Raw genomic sequence first — 16,409 nt, 5'->3', positions numbered from 1 at the left:
ATTACCAACTTCCGGGGACTGTTTCCCGTGGGTCAGCTGCTCCAGCTCCACCCGCGCCATCGGAAGGCAGCACAGTATGCAGGCGGGAGGCGGCGGCCGGGGTCGCGGAGTCGCGGGGTCGCGGGGCCTCAGGGTCGGGGCCGCCATCGCTTCCACGAGGAGCGAGGCTCACGTCCCGGAAGTGGAGGCCAAGCGAAGCGGCGCCGGCGTCGCGGAGGGGCGTTCTGGCGTCACTTCCGCTGGGGCGGGGCCTCGGGCTCTCCCGCGCAAATTGAAAAGTCTTTGGTGCCCGGCTGCCACCCGGCCCTCTGTGTTCCGAGCCGCCTGCCTCGGGCCAGCTGGCCCAGGGTGAGTTGGGCGCGTCGGGGGTGGGTTTCGGAGCCCCTTCACGGCTCCCTTGGGGCGGACGGGGAGAGCCCTGCCCGGAGAGGGAGCGGAGCGGGCTACGCGTGGGCCCTGGGTGGCGTCCTCTCGGGACTCCTGTCTTCCAGCACGGGGGGGGATGGGTCCGGCGAGGTCTTCCCGGCCCGGCCGCAGAGTCCCGAGTGCACATCGCGGTGCGGGCCGGCCCGGGGCTGCCCTTCGGGAGGGCAGGGAGGGTCCGCGGGCGCAGGCTCCTGCTTGCGGGACTCCTGCAGGGCTGCCGCCGACCTAGCAGTCTCCCCCGGCGTTTAAATATGGAAAGTGAACTGTCTTCTTGATGTCGTGCAGGCGAAAGGAAGCGAGTTCTCTGGAATGGGCTTGCGGGCCGCTTGTGCACAGCCTGTGAACAGGAGTGGGGCGGCGAGGTCGCCGGTGTTGTAGCTGGCGTGCCGCTGGCGGGCGCCCTGAGATGATGCCTGCGCAGCGGCCCCCGGCCATTCCCACCACGCTCCAGAGGAAACGTTTATGCGAGCGTATTTACCCAGCTTAGAAGAGACATCAGCTTCACAGAATGTGTGTTACGTCAGTTTTCCTCAAAGTGGAAGAAAACTCTTTTTAGAGGCATTGTCTGAGAGGTGGGAGGCTGATTGTTTTTGTCAAACTGCGGCTTGAGGAGCACCTGCAGCCAGATTACCTGGATTTAAACGTCGGAATCCCCCCACCTGGCTCCGCAGCTGGTGAATGCGCTGCTGAGCTAGAGCATCCGAGTTTTGATACAGCATCAAGGTGAGGCTGACTTGCCACCCTGTGCTTTCTTCCTTTCCTTCCAAACGTAGTTTGGTGGGAGAGGTTGATGTTAGGAAACACCAGGCAGCTGTTCAGCCTCCTTGCTTTCAATTTTTATCATGAGGAGTGGGAGTGGGGGGGGTAGGTGAGCCGGCTGACCCTTGAACAACAGGGGATTGAACCGTGAGGGCCCACGACAAACATTTTTTTCGATACAGTACAGTACTGGTGAAGTTCCTGGGTGATGGTGTGGTGGTCCAGAGCTGATGGCCAAGAAAGAATTCTTGAAGAAGTCTTTGGTACAAAAAGGTGATTTTATTGAAGCACAGGGACAGGACCCATGGGCAGGAAGAGCTGCACTGGGGTAACTTTGGGGGTAACTGATTATATCCCCTCAGGTTGGGAGAGGGTTAAGGATAGGGTAGGTCTCTAAGGAATTTTGGAAGCAAGGTTACCAGGACCTTGAGCTGCTGTTAGGAAAATGCCATTAATTACTGCAGTAATACCTGGGATTAGTAAAACCTGGGACCCTTCAGATGCATGTCAGGGGAGGTCATAAGCTTGGAGTATGATTGCCAGCATATATCTTGGGGGAGTTGAGATGAAGGACGTTTCCCAAGGAATTTTTATGCTAAAGTAAACGGACAGTGTCCTCCAGGCTGGGATAATGTTAACCTAAGATTACCTTTTGTCATCATCAAGGCAGCTGAGCTCCTTTACTGTTTCAAGGACTTGTCAGTGGGCTGCAGGCAGGAAGGGAATTTAATTTTTCATTTGCCTTAGTTTCCCACATCACCATGGCAAGCACTTACACCCCTTTCCTTTGTTCTTGGGTAGCCAGGAGGTCTGAGGAATATCACACATATTCCACCTGGCGGGGGTGGGGCGGGTGCTAATAGCCTGTACTTAGCCCTCAGCTTGCCCCACACTCCCTCATCAGTACTGTAAGTGTGGCTTATGGTTTTCTTAACATTTTCATCTCTCTAGCTTACTATAAGAATACAGTATATAACACATGTAACATATGAAATATATGTTAACTGACTTTATGTTATTGGTAAGGCTTTAAGTTTGGGGGGAGTCAAAAGGCATATGTGGATTTTTGACTGGGTAGGGGTGGGTGCAAATAATCCCCCTCCTTGTCCAGAATTTCTGTATAGAAAGGACTTAGGGGCTTCTTTCTGGGCGGGACGGGGTAGGAAGTGAAAGAAGCATTCGTCTGAAATCAGTATTTTGCACACCAAGCACACTTTCACATTTCTTTGGAGTAACTTTCAGAGAGTCTGATGGAGTTGTCGCTGGGCACCATTGCTGCTTATTAGCAGAATGTTGGTTGCTTGGAATAAGACATTCTGATGGCAGTGAATTTAAGTCCTAAAAATGTACCAATTTACTTCTGTAATTCTGTTTATTTTCTCAGTTGAAATGTCTACTTTCCTTCTGTTTGGAGTTTTCACTCCTACGCTGATGTGCATGCTGGCTCTTAACATGCTTGTGTAGAGGCAGTGTGATGCCTTAGCATGCATGGTTTTGTGGCTTTTAGCAATGCCTTTTTGGAGAGAGAGAGAGACTCATGCTCTTTTAGCACTTTCTGTGTGCCTAGTAGTGTGTTAACAGCTTGAAACATACATGATGATTCCAAGTGAGAAAGCACTTTGGAAAGAATAAATGTTAAGGAACTATCAAGTGACATTAGAGTTAGTGTTAGCGATTAGCGAAAGTATTCTAGGTTATGGAAATTGTTGGCAGGGAGGAGCCCAATTGAGTATTAAAGAGGTGATTCTCAAATAAGCAATAACAGTCGCTATATCAATTTCTGATCTCTTCTTATTTTTCTAAACCTTTTGGATAAATATGTTTTGCTTTAAATATTGCTGTTTTCCCTTTCTCCCCTCGTATCATGCAGTTAACTCGGCACAATGGGGATACAAGGATTGCTGCAATTTATCAAAGAAGCTTCTGAACCAATCCACGTGAGGAAGTATAAAGGACAGGTAGTAGCTGTGGATACATATTGCTGGCTTCACAAAGGAGCTATTGCTTGTGCTGAAAAACTAGCCAAAGGTGAACCTACTGATAAGTAAGTCTGCACCTTGTATTAACTCTTTGCCAGTTAAGACTGGGACTTATATTAAATGTCCTTTTGTTTATAAATGAGGGAAGTTGTGATGTAGCTCTTTTTGTCCAGTTAATTGCTTTGCCAGAATAGAGCACTAAATGCAATACCTGATCCTTGTTTGGATCCTGGACCGTTGCAGGGTAGGATGTAGCAATGCTGTGCTGCAGCCAACTCATCCAAGTTCACAGTGCACCACCGTCTTCTCCCAGTTCAGCATTCCGTGACCCCGCATTGGTAGTTTATCCACCGTTGTAATACATTCATGTCAGGGAAATGGACAGATGCTACGGAACAGGCACCTCCTCTCGCCAAACCGGTTGTTAAATCTTCACCAGAACACACTGGTTATAAGAGCTGTTGAGACAGTTGGACAAAGTTTAGTACAGACTGTATGTGAGATGATATTTTGTTGCTGTTAAATTTCTTGGGTGTGATAATGGTATGGTTGAAGGGATCAGGTATTTATTGTACTATTCTTTCAACTTTTCAGTAGATTTGAAATTTTTCAAAGCAAAAAAAAAAAATGGAAAAAGGGCAAGATTTGGAACCACAAAATATCAGAACTGGAAGGGATGTCAAAGACTTTTAATCTATAGATGAGAATGTCAATAACTCATCAGCTGTCACACAGCCCGTTAGGATCCAAGGCAGGATTTGAACCCTGAAGCCTAAATTAGAGTTTCCATGTCCTGTGAAAACATTTTGCTTTAAAAAAAGAAAAGAAAGAAAAAAACTTCCCTGTTCATAATCCATCTCCTCTCGTTTTAAAGAGTATTACTTTATAATACGCAATGCACCTAAAATTTTTTTTTCTTTATTTTCATAGGTATGTAGGATTTTGTATGAAATTTGTAAATATGTTACTCTCTCATGGGATCAAGCCTATTCTTGTATTTGATGGATGTACTTTACCTTCTAAAAAGGAAGTGGAAAAGTCTAGAAGAGAGTAAGCTGATTCTCTATTCACTCTAATTGCGTTAAGGTCTGATGCTATAGTCTATACCAATTTTCTTGAATTTTAATTTATTGAGGCTTGCTTCATAGCCTAGTGCTTCAACAAATTTCTTGAAATGTTTCATGTGTGCTAGAAAGGAATATGTATTTTCAGTTATTAAGAGGAAGATTGGTTGTCCAGTAAGTCAAGCTTATTGATTATGGTGCTCAAATCTATCTTTGCTGTTTTGTTTGGTTTTGGTCATGGGGGGGTGGGGGTAGTGGAATTGTCAATTACCTTATAGTTCTGATCATTTTTGTTTTATTTTGAAGCTATTTTATTGGTTGCATTCAAGTTTAGAATTAGTTACATTCTTGTGGTAACTGTTTTACTAGTGACTCTTAGTCCCTAGTTTTGCTTTTTTGTTCTAAAGTCTTCTGTCCGATTATAACCGTAGCCATAACTTTTCCTTCTATATTCCCACTGTCTTTTTTTATTTGTTTACCTACAGCTTACTACTTCATTGGTTTTAAGGTTTGTCTCTTACAAAGAACACATTACTGTGTTTTGTTTTTGTTTTCTTATCCATTCTGTCAATCTTTGCCATTTTTTGAAAAAAAAAATTTTTTTTTAAGTTTATTTATTTATTTTGAGGGAGACAGAGCACGAGCAGGGAAGGGGCAGAGACAGAGAATTCCAAGCAGGCTCCACGCTGCCAGCACAGAACCAAATGGCAGGGCTCAAACTCCTGAAACTGACATCATGACCTGAGCTGAAACCATGAGCCAGACTACTCAACCGGCTAAGCCACCTAAGTGCCCCTGAAAATCTTTTAAATGGAGAGTTTATTCTTTTCACATTGACCATTAATTACTAATATATTTTAATACATTGTTTCTCTTACTTGGTATTTTATATTTGTCCATCTCTCTCTTTTTTGGGTGGGGGGGAGGTTAACCCCTACCTTGCTTGACTTCTGGATTGTTTTTTCTACCTTTATTGTCTCTTGTTTCTACTTGAAAAGTAATGTCTTCTATTTCCCTTAATAGTTAACCCAGAAATTTTATCATTCATTTTTAACTTCACAGATTCTAGTAAGTTTCTAACAACAGGCCTCAGACAGAACTTCTGTATTTTAATAAAGCAGGTATCCTCCCCATATTCATCTGCTCTCATTGTCCCTCCCCCCCCATCTATGTTTCTAGGTCCCAGAGTCCTTGTGTTGTATAGGAAAGACCCCTGGGCTTAGTTGTCAGAGCTAGTGTGAATCACACCCAGACAGAAGTAAGCCTCACTGAGGGAGCCATCTGTTAGGGTGCTGCTGTCCTGGCTGTGCTCTCTCTCGGCCTAGATAGGTTAGAGAGTTTTTCAGACCTAGGTTTTGGAACCCAGCTGTACTTGGAGGGCTCTGATTCACATACAGAGTCAAATCAGTTTCACGCTGGAGGGTTCTGATTCTTAAAGCCAGAACTTTATAAAGACTGTTTATAAAGGGATAACTGAAACTGTGCGAGCCCATGTTCTATTACAAATAATGTACAGTTTACCAAATATACTCTCAATAAAAGTTAGTTCATTCTAGGTTAGTTCTGAAAGGATTGGTGACAGACCTAAACCAGAGCGGCTGAGAGACTAGTCCAAACCACATCCTACCCGGGTGTCGCCCACCGGGTCTTAATTCTAATTGCAGATAATTACTAATTTTCTCTTGCTAAGCTCAAGAATGGCTAAAAACATGTCTCAGCTGCCTGTCTCTGTCCTGCATATTCTTTTTTTTTTTTTTTTTTTCAACGTTTATTTATTTTATTTTTGGGACAGAGAGAGACAGAGCATGAACGGGGGAGGGGCAGAGAGAGTGGAAGACACAGAATTGGAAACAGGCTCCAGGCTCTGAGCCATCAGCCCAGAGCCTGACGCGGGACTCGAACTCACGGACCGACCGCGAGATCGTGACCTGGCTGAAGTCGGACGCTTAACCGACTGCGTCACCCAGGCGCCCCTGTCCTGCATATTCTTTTTGTCTTTGTAATATCAGCTTTTTCTGGGCCACTGTAGCAGTGGGAGGAGGCACTTAAAATCCCTTCCTACAAGTCTCTTCCTCCATGGAGCCCAGTCTGTGCAACTAGGGAATTTGTATATGTATGCGCACATTTACCTAAAGATTAAAACCTCATAAGTTCAGACTGATTCTTCCAAGTCAAACTCAGGACTCAGGGTTTTTACCTCTTCTGCAGTGTATCTTCACCTCCTTTCTTCATACCTAGAATCCTTATTTTCAAGGGTAAAGGGATGACGAAGTTGGAGTATCTTATAATTACTCCTTTGTTCTATCCCAAAGTAAATGCACGTATTTTATTATACTCAAGAATAGATTCAGAATAAAATACTGATACCCCTACCAATATGATTATTGAAAACAGTTAAAATTTCTTTCTCCTTTTGCATATGCTTTCTTCCCATTTAAAAATAGTGGTTCCATATTGTTAGAACGTGTGTTATCACTGTCTCCCTGTTTAACCTGTATTTAGTATTCTACAAATTACCACATACTTGATTATTATTGACAGTTTTTATGCAGATGTTATTTTGGTTTTTCTGAAATTTGTTGTCTAGTAGATTCCACAGAAAAGCTCAGAAACAGTATTTCTCAAGTTCTTTATATGTCCATAAAGGTGCACCCTTTATACTTAAAAGTTCTGATGGTATAAAACCCTTGACTCATATTTTCTTAAGTGTCTTAATTACTGCATTTTCCCTTGACATAAAGCGTGATGTAAAAAAGTCTGAGGATACGCTTGTGTGTGCGTACATGATAAATCACCTGTGTTCTTTTTGACTCGAACCCCAAAAGATCCAGATTAATGTTCTCAAGCACCTGGTACACACTGTCCAATGAGTCAAAGTTTATTTTTTCCCCCTAGGAAAATTTCTTGAATTTCTTGAAGTCAGCCTCTTAATATTTTTTTTTCCCCTTGCAGAAGACGACAAGCCAATCTTCTTAAGGGAAAGCAGCTTCTTCGTGAGGGGAAGGTTTCAGAAGCCAGAGAATGTTTTACCCGTTCCATCAATATCACGCATGTGATGGCCCACAAAGTCATTAAAGTAAGCCCAATAGGAAATGAAGCCAAAGAGAACAAATGGCCAACTTCATCGAAGCTAGTTATGAGTTGTATATTGATGGGAGAGCAAGAAAATGAAGGGAGGGAAATTACTCTCGGTCTAACTCAAGGAAGTGGCAGGTCTCAGGAAGAGGAAGCAGGATCTTTTGACAGAGAAGAGTCCAACAGTCTCCAGGGGGAGAAATCCTAAGGACTAAGAGACACTCTCCCTTTTTAGATAAGTGACTGAGATGAGCTCCATGGGCACCTTGTTCTGTAGAGACGGAAGTGTTAATTCCTGGAGCATCAGTCTCACCCCACTGCCCTGTAGTCTTCAACATGTATAACCTTCACTTCTGTAGGCTCTCAGGTCTGTAGAACCAGCCTCACTGACTCCAGAACTCTCTGACCCTAGTCTTCCTCAATCAGCTTCTGCTTAAAAGCGTCTTACAACCATAGACCTACTTCAGTGGCCCAAAGTCCCAGCCCTCATTTACCCTCCTTCAGGCCTCTGTTCAAATTGCTTGGTAAACAAATAGGAAAATAAATATAGTGATTAAATTCTGTAGTTTTATCAAAACAGTGTCAGGTAGACTTCTGTAGTATGAAAAGAAAATATATTTTCATAGGGAAAATACATCCAGAGCTCCAAACAAATGTCTTGTATGCTTTTGGGGCATAGCCATTCTGAAGATGCAAGCTTTCTACAACTTGAAATAAAGTTTTCTGGCTTCTATTTTTTTTTCTCCCTCTGAATGTACAGCAGTATTTTCTCCAAATTTATAAAGTGATTTTTTAAAAAAGAATTTTTTAAATTCTTTGTGGCTATATGATTAGTTCAATATTTGCTAGGACTAAAAGTAGAAACACTTCAAAGGAAATGATTTCTGAAAACAATTATCAGCATGTGCATGTTGAGGCTGGTAGTAAAACAGGAAATTGTTCAGTGCTCTCCAGATGCCATCCTGGAGATTGACCATGATCCTCTCTGGCAGGCTGCCCGGTCCCAGGGAGTGGATTGTCTCGTGGCTCCATACGAAGCAGACGCGCAGCTGGCCTATCTTAACAAAGCTGGTATTGTACAAGCCATAATCACAGAGGACTCTGATCTCCTCGCTTTTGGCTGTAAAAAGGTACTTTACTACTACATACTGTTTTCTGTGCAGTTGGCAATGGTGTAAATCAAGGCACTAAGGTTTTTCTTTTCCAGGAATCATCACTTTATTTTATTTAATGCCTGCAGTTAATATCTACTTTACGATGTTAATAATTATTTTATTTAAAATGCAGGGTTTTGCTGCTTGACATTTGTGTAATCTGGACACTTTTTCAGAGTAAGCTCTTACGGTTAAAAGGTTTTGTTTTATCCGAATTCTTCAGTAGAGTGTAGACTTGCTATTCTTATTTTTGGTAATAATTTATATGCTTTATTTTTTTTCAACTAGGTGAGGTAAATAACTTACCTAACAGGATGTTTTGCAGTTACTTAGAATTATGTATAAAACTGTTTAATGGAAAATTTTATCATGACATAGTAAGGGAGGATTAAGATACAAAACTGTAAGATCTCATTTTTGTTACTGCCAATGTTATTCATATTATCTATATATTTTATAGATGACTAGAAGGATCTGTTGAAGGGTTAATGTTGGGTAACAGTGACAAATGAGAGGTGTCAGGCAACTTTGGTTTCCTTCTTCCTGAATTTCCCTGTTTTCCAAATTCTCTACAATGAACATGTATTACTCTAAGAGAAAGGATTTCTGTATGGATTGTTATTTGATCGCCATGACAACTCTGAATGTCAGTAGGGGGTAAGAGACACTCTACCAGAGTCAGGGCAAGGGAGTCCTGGTGCAGGACCCTATCTAGACATAGTGTATGTTTCAGTTTAATTTATTTACAAATTGCACAGTGATTACCTGGCCTGTCTCTCTTCTCAATGTGATGCTAAATAACAAGAAAGAATTCTTAGGAATATTACAATGGGTTAGATCACGAAACATTAAAATGACCCTTACAGGTACTTAGGTATTTAACAATTTCCCTTCCCTTTGAAGGTGATTTTAAAAATGGACCAGTTTGGAAATGGACTAGAAATTGACCAGGCTCGGCTGGGAATGTGCAGGCAGCTTGGGGACGTGTTCACCGAGGAGAAGTTCCGGTATATGTGCATACTTTCAGGCTGTGACTACCTCTCCTCACTGCGTGGGATCGGGTTAGCAAAGGCCTGCAAAGTGCTGAGACTAGCCAATAATCCGGATATTGTAAAGGTGGGAGTGATTCACCAAGTGCCATATTCAGTTTCCAAACCATTTCTTCCATCATAGATACACCCCTCAGGATATGAATTTTAAATATTCTATCCTGTCAACAGCCCATGTTATGTCATTGAAAGGGAAAAATGACTAAAACACTAGAATTTTGTTTTTGGCAACTGATGGACCTGTTTTAAGCAATTGACAAATTTTTTAAATGAAGACTTATATAAAGAGACTTAAGGGTAAAGTGTTCTAGATAAAATTAATGTTAAAATTATCTTTCAGTTTCTGTCCTATTGTCTATTGTAAGTGGTTCTCAAACTTTTTGGTCTCAGGATCCACTTACGCTCTTTTTTTTGTTTGTTTTTTTAATTTTTTTAAGTTTATTTATTTATTTTGACAGAGAACAGAGCACACAAGCAGGGGAGAAGCAGAAAGAGAAAATCCCCAAGACTTTGCGTGCTAGCAGCACAGAGCCCGATGTGAGGCTCAAACTCACAAACTGAGATCATGACCTGAGCCAAAGTCAAGAGCTGACACTCAACTGATTGAGCCACCCAGGCGCCCCACCACTTACACTCTTAAAAGCTCTTCGTGGCAATAATTTTTGTTTAATGGGTTACAGCTATTGATATTTACTGAATGAAATTCAAACAAAACTAAAATGTTTATTAATTTAAAATTAACAATAATAAATTCATGGGGCACCTGGGAGGCTCAGTCAGTTAAGTGTCCAAGTCTTAATTGCAGCTCAGGTCATGATCTCATGGTTTGTAAGATTAAGCCCCACATCGGGCTCTGTGCTGACAGTGCAAAGCCTCTTTGGGATTCTCGCTGTTGCTCTCACTCTCAACATATATAGCATATTCTAAAGAAAAATAGCCGTGTCTTCTAAAAACATGAAAATGACAGGAATTGCACATTTATGTAAATCTCTAACATGGCTTGATAGGAGACAGCTGAGTTCTCACATCTACATCCTCATACAATCTGATGCAATATCATGTGCAGGGTATCCTCTGGAAAACTGAGACTCCTATATCACCACTCTGTCATTTCCCAGATAGCTTTACCTTAAAAAATAAGTATATGTTAAGCTAATTTCCGCCACCCGCCTTGGGCAGTTCTCATCAGGAGTTGGTAGTAGAGCTGGGAATGGAGCCCTGGGCACTAACTAGCCTGTGACTCCCGGGCCGCTGATTCTCACTCTCTGGCTCTTCACCTGTGAGTGTGATGCGATGGTGACTCCATTTTTAATTCTCAGGTTTTGTGTGTTGTTTTGCTTTTTTAGATAAAAGGGACTTTGAGGGTGAGGAATGTGTCTTAACATCACACATGGGAATATAAACTTGACGTTGTAACTGAATTGTTCATTCTTTGGGTTAATAGAAAAATCAAAGAAGATACTGTCATAGAGACGATTTTTAGTACTGCAACATGATCGTGTTTTCTGGTAGAGGTTTTTTTTTTTTTTTTTTTTTTTTTAAAAATTTTTTTTTTCAACGTTTATTTATTTTTGGGACAGAGAGAGACAGAGTATGAACGGGGGAGGAGCAGAGAGAGAGGGAGACACAGAATCAGAAACAGGCTCCAGGCTCTGAGCCATCAGCCCAGAGCCTGACGTGGGGCTCGAACTCCCGGACTGCGAGATCGTGACCTGGCTGAAGTCGGACGCTTAACCGACTGCGCCACCCAGGCTCCCCTGGTAGAGGTTTTTAATGTAGATAAAATTAGTTGATTTTCTGTCTCGCCTCAGCCTCCTGTAATGTGAACCAGTTGGTCTTGGAGATGATACATTCCCTATTCTGTATTTGTAGATAACCAGTAAATATTTTTACATCCATTATTAGGTCATCAAGAAAATTGGACACTATCTTAAGATGAATATAACGGTACCAGAAGATTACATCAAAGGATTTATTCGGGCCAACAATACCTTTCTTTATCAGCTAGTTTTTGATCCCATCAAAAGGAAACTCATCCCTCTGAATGCATACGAAGACGACATTGATCCTGAAACACTGAGCTACGCTGGGCAGTATCCTTTCTGAACCAGAATAGTAGAATTTTGTATTTCTTTCTTATTTTTAGTGAAACATTCAGTAAAAAGCCTATAAATTGTTTTCTGCTTGCTTTTTTATAGTGAAGCCTATCTAACTTTAAATACCATGCTGGTGAAAATTTAGAGCAGCTTTTTGTTTATAACTTGCTAATTACTTGGGTTGACTTGACAGAAACATGTACCGAGTCAGTCACTTAAGGTACCCATGGCAAGGGCGGCATTTCTCGGCAAACAAGCTCGATTTGTTAGGAGGGCCGTCCTGGGCACGTGTGCACGCCGTGTGCCCTGCTCCTAACCCGGGCTACATACACTCAGTGTGGTTCAGAGCCCCGGGTCATGTATGTGATCTACTAGTGACAAGTAGACGCTAGTGAACGACACCTGTGGTTTCAGGAATGCTGAAGGTAGAAGGTCAGGATCTGCTGGAGCCCTAAACCTGAGCATTTTCTGCAACGATAGGAAACACTTTTCTATTGTAGCTACATTCATTTGGTTGTTAATGAAAGCATTTTTCCTTAATCTTACCAACCTAGGTATTTTGATGATTCCATAGCTCTTCAAATAGCACTTGGAAATAAAGATATAAATACTTTTGAACAGATCGATAACTACAATCCAGACATTGCTACGGTAACGTCTTAATGAGTTTTATTATTTTTTTTAAGTGACTTCACTTTTAGAGAGCATGTTTTAGTTATGTCTTAGGAACTGTGACTAAAGGCAAATCTTCACGTTATAAATATCTTCTAAGGATTGCTGTATCCCAGCTGTTTGCACCGTGTGGGTTTTAAACAACTTGATGCTAGAGAAATTGTCTTCTTAGAACATAGGTAGATTGGTTAATTTCCTTTAGTTAAAAAGCAACCACATGATATATTACCAGACCTTTAGATGTGAACATTTCTTTTGTGTCTACAAGCCTCTTCTCATCCCACCCCATTCGCCTCTGGCCTTTGGCATTTTGAAGATTCAAACCTAGCAATGCTACCATTGGAAGGAAAAGCTGGTTTTTTTGCTCACTGAGCAAATATTGAGTGCCTCTGAGCTCTGTCCTTGAGCCCCTCCATGTTTTCTTCTACTTTTTCCCGGTTGTATATATCCCTTCTGACAACCACCCCCCCCAACCATTCTCTCCTTTCTCTGACTGTTCTCTTTTCTGTTCATATCTATTCCTAAAATAAGTTCAGATGGCTTTACTTACTCATGCAGAAACCTCGCACATCTTTAACCCTATCTCCAGTCTAGTACCAGCCACGTAATTCTGAATGTTTCTTGGATTTCTACGTAAATATTTTCCTAGAACCTTAAATCCATCCACGGTCAAGAACAAACTCTTTGGGGCGCCTGCGTGGCTAGTCAGTTAAGCGTCCGACTTTGACTCAGGTCATGATCTTGTGAGTTCGAGCCCTGCATTGGACTCTGTGCTTGTATCTCAGAACCTGGAGCCTGCTTCAGATTCTCTGTCTCCCTCTCTCTCTGCCCCTCCTCCACTCACGCTCTGTCTCTCTCTCAAAAATAAACACGAAAAAAATTAAAAAAAAAAAAACAACTCTTCATTCCTTATCAGCTTTCCTTAATAACATTTCTCCTTTTTCTTTTTTAGCCCTTTTCACTACATAAATTACATCTCAATACTTGATTTTGTGAGTCTTCCCAGCAGAGTGCAATTTTCATAAAGGCAGGACATTAAGAACTTCGCTGCTATATTGTTTTTACCATGTTTATCTATGGAAGGAATGAATATCAGCTACATGATCTCTTTCATTCTCAGACTAGAACACTTGGAAATAAACTTTGGCTGCTCTTTCATTGCTAAGTCCTTTTGCTTTTAAGTTGTCCTCCTGAAGGATAGTTTCTTCTTTCACAAGGCTTCTGGTCTAATCCAGGTCTTCCCACCCTTGCTCACTAATTCAGTTTCTGACTTAGCATTTATTAAGCACTGTAATTAGCATAGGTTAGCTAGTGTTCTGGAATATAAACAAAAATAAAATATAATTCTTTCTCTCTGGTGCTCATTCCTTAGGGGAGGGAGACGTGGTTATATCGATAGAAATAAGGTAAGTTCTGTAGTAGGGATGTATTCTAGGCTCCGTGAAAAAAAATAAAAAGACCATGCACCTAACTCCACTGGAGAGAATTCTTCATAATAATAGTAGCAAACATTTACGGGGCATTACTATGTTCTAAATACTATTCTAATAACCTTACGCATAGTGACTCATTTACTCTTCAACAAGCCTGTGAAGTCAATATTATTATTCCCATTTTACAAATGAAGAAACAACAAGAGGGAGGTTAGGGAAGTTGCCCAGATCACACATTTAAATAATTGGGGAGTTTTGATCCCAGGCCAAGCTTTGCTGTCTCCTTGTGGAGAAACACGTGTCCTGGGTTTGCAAATGTCAGTGGGGATTTTCAAGATGATGAGTGACTCCAGGTTGAAGCATGGGTGGAAGAGGGTAGTAAGCAGTTCATTATGGATGGCCCAAGAATGTCCTAGTGTTCCATGTGAAGGAAGCAGAGGGCCTTGAGAAAGAAAAAGAGGTGAGCCTGGAGAAGGTGGCCGCTGATAAACTGGCGACCAGTTGAGCATTGAAAAGAAATCATTACTGTCAGCTGAAATAAACCAAGCCTACCAGGAGGACACAAATCCCTAATGATACTAGGAAAGAACCTTATGTTGATCATCTCAAATCATGTAAACCTTCCTCTTTTCTGTTTTCCTAGAACCTCTCTATTAATTAGATGTTATTTCTTAGTCCTCTAGTTTTTCTTATTCATGTCTTTGTCCTTTGTTTTCTTCTGGGAAACATTTGTCTTCCAACTTTGTACTATCCAGTGTGGTAGCCAGTGGCCACATGTGGCCTATTAAAGATTCTGTTTCACAGATCTTTCTCTGAGAATACCAATTATAATTTCCTGCACATTTTCTGCTGTTGTCTGCATTTTCTGCTCTGAATTGTTTTTGGTTTTTTTTCCTACTTGTTTTGGCCTTTTCTCTTTCATAGTGGAGACTTTTCTTCAGACATCTGAAGCTTCTTGTCTATTTGTTCCTATTTGAGAGAGGCACTGAGAAGCTCGAGAAGATTTGTGTGAATGAGTGGGGCCTACAGTTTTGGGCTTTACCCTTGGGTGATCTGGTTGCCAACAAGCTGGCTTGATTTTGTGAAGTCCCAAATGTCAGCATGTTTTCTCTGCACAGTTCCATTTTTCCAAAAAGGGATCCTACAATTTCTACTTGCACATGGAAACGTGGCAGTTTGCATTTTTTTTAATGTTTAATTTTGAGAGCGAGAGTCAGAGCATGAGTAGGGGAAGGGTAGAGAGAGAGGGAGACATAGAATCTGAAGCAGGCTCCAGGCTCCGAGCTGTCAGCACAACCCGACACGGGGCTCGAACTCCCGAACTGCAAGATCATGATCTGAGCTGAAGTCAGACGCTTAACCAACTGAGTCACCCAGGTGCCCCCATGGCAGTTTGCATTTTAAGAGCAGGTTAGGGAAAGTGAGTTGGGGTGAGCCTTTCATTTGATATCTGTCTTTAGATAAATAGATCTTCCCACCTTCTGAAGTGCCTTCTGTTTCTGGGTTTCAACCGAACAGTTGCTCTGGTTCTGAAGGCAGGTAGGTGTGAGTTGACTGGTCAGTTGGAAGATAAAGGCCCAAGGGTCAAATAATCTTCCTTTTCTTAGCCCTCCCCCATGTAAAGCCTGCGTGGTAACTGGTGCCTTCAGTTCCTGAGCTTTCCTCATGTTTGTACAGGTGAAGTTGACTTCTCTTTGGTATTTTCTGCAGACACTTGGGCTTGATCTCTCTTCTGCTGAGTTCTTAAAATTCCTCTGTCTATACTCTGATCGACACAGATATCCTAATTTTACTGCAGATGGAGTTTGTGTTTTGTTCTGGGGGATAATAATCAAAAGAAGGGGACTGAAAAGTGTATACTTTGCTATCTTTACACATTTGAATTACTGATATTATAATTTCATCAGGAATGATTCTTAAGTTGTTTCTTTGTCTCAGAAACTCTATAATATTTGGCTGTATCGAATCTATCCAGTCATTAATGAGAGTATTATGGCTCACTAAGATGTCCATCCCTTTATAGAGAAATTTCTGTAGGAATCCTTAACTATACAAGCGAATTAATCCTTTTTATTTAAAATTTAGTCTTCCCAGTCTGGTTTTCTACTTGCCTGTTGCCTTTTTCAGTAAAACTGTCAATGGGATCTATTGCCATGAGCCATTACGATTAAGCTGGTTTTTATAACCGTTTCCTCATTTATTCCAAATTACCTTCCTTGTTAATTCTCAAAGCATATCCTGAATAATGTCACCTTGTTTTATTTATTTTTATCCTTTCTTTGAGAGCTTAGATTCATTCCAAGTTAGGTGGGATTTTTGTTGACTGGAATTCATGCCCTGAGTACCAACATTTTTTATGCCTTTATTAATTTTTCCCTTTGCCTCTCTATTAGAGTTTTATTGATATCCTCTTAATATATCCATGATGTCATTGTGAATAACTTATATTAGCATTAAGAATGACTACTTACCAGCACTTACTGGTCTCTTTGTCAGAGAAAGTTTTATGCAAGACTCAGTGGAGACCAAAGTAGCTTTCTGTTTCTCCAGATTGTCCACTGAAGATGGTACCAAGTATGGGTCTAATAGAAACTAGAGTTTTATAAATTAGATTGTTTTGGTTTGAATTCAACCATTTTCTAGAGGTGGGATGGTTGATTACTTTAAATACACTGTTTTATGGTTTTAACTTTCAGGTGCTT

General features: G+C 41.4%; 1 protein-coding gene across 1 annotated transcript in view; it reads left to right on the top strand.

Annotated features, from left to right (window-relative positions):
- Positions 1-228: 228 nt before the first annotated feature.
- The window catches only part of EXO1 (exonuclease 1), a 40,177-nt gene continuing 23,996 nt past the window's right edge, over positions 229-16,409 (top strand). The window contains exons 1-9 of the mRNA XM_047841529.1: positions 229-348; positions 712-1,149; positions 3,056-3,229; positions 4,095-4,214; positions 7,181-7,304; positions 8,296-8,433; positions 9,361-9,573; positions 11,412-11,599; positions 12,157-12,253. Of these exons, the coding sequence (XP_047697485.1) occupies positions 3,069-3,229; positions 4,095-4,214; positions 7,181-7,304; positions 8,296-8,433; positions 9,361-9,573; positions 11,412-11,599; positions 12,157-12,253 (1,041 nt within the window). The 5' untranslated portion in view covers positions 229-348; positions 712-1,149; positions 3,056-3,068. The remainder of the gene's footprint in view (positions 349-711; positions 1,150-3,055; positions 3,230-4,094; positions 4,215-7,180; positions 7,305-8,295; positions 8,434-9,360; positions 9,574-11,411; positions 11,600-12,156; positions 12,254-16,409) is intronic.

This window comes from Prionailurus viverrinus, chromosome F1 (genome assembly GCF_022837055.1).
Source record: "Prionailurus viverrinus isolate Anna chromosome F1, UM_Priviv_1.0, whole genome shotgun sequence".
In the NCBI taxonomy this organism is placed as follows: domain Eukaryota; kingdom Metazoa; phylum Chordata; class Mammalia; order Carnivora; family Felidae; genus Prionailurus; species Prionailurus viverrinus.
Note: the sequence above shows the minus strand (reverse complement) of the source record. Positions and strands in the feature narration are given on the sequence as shown.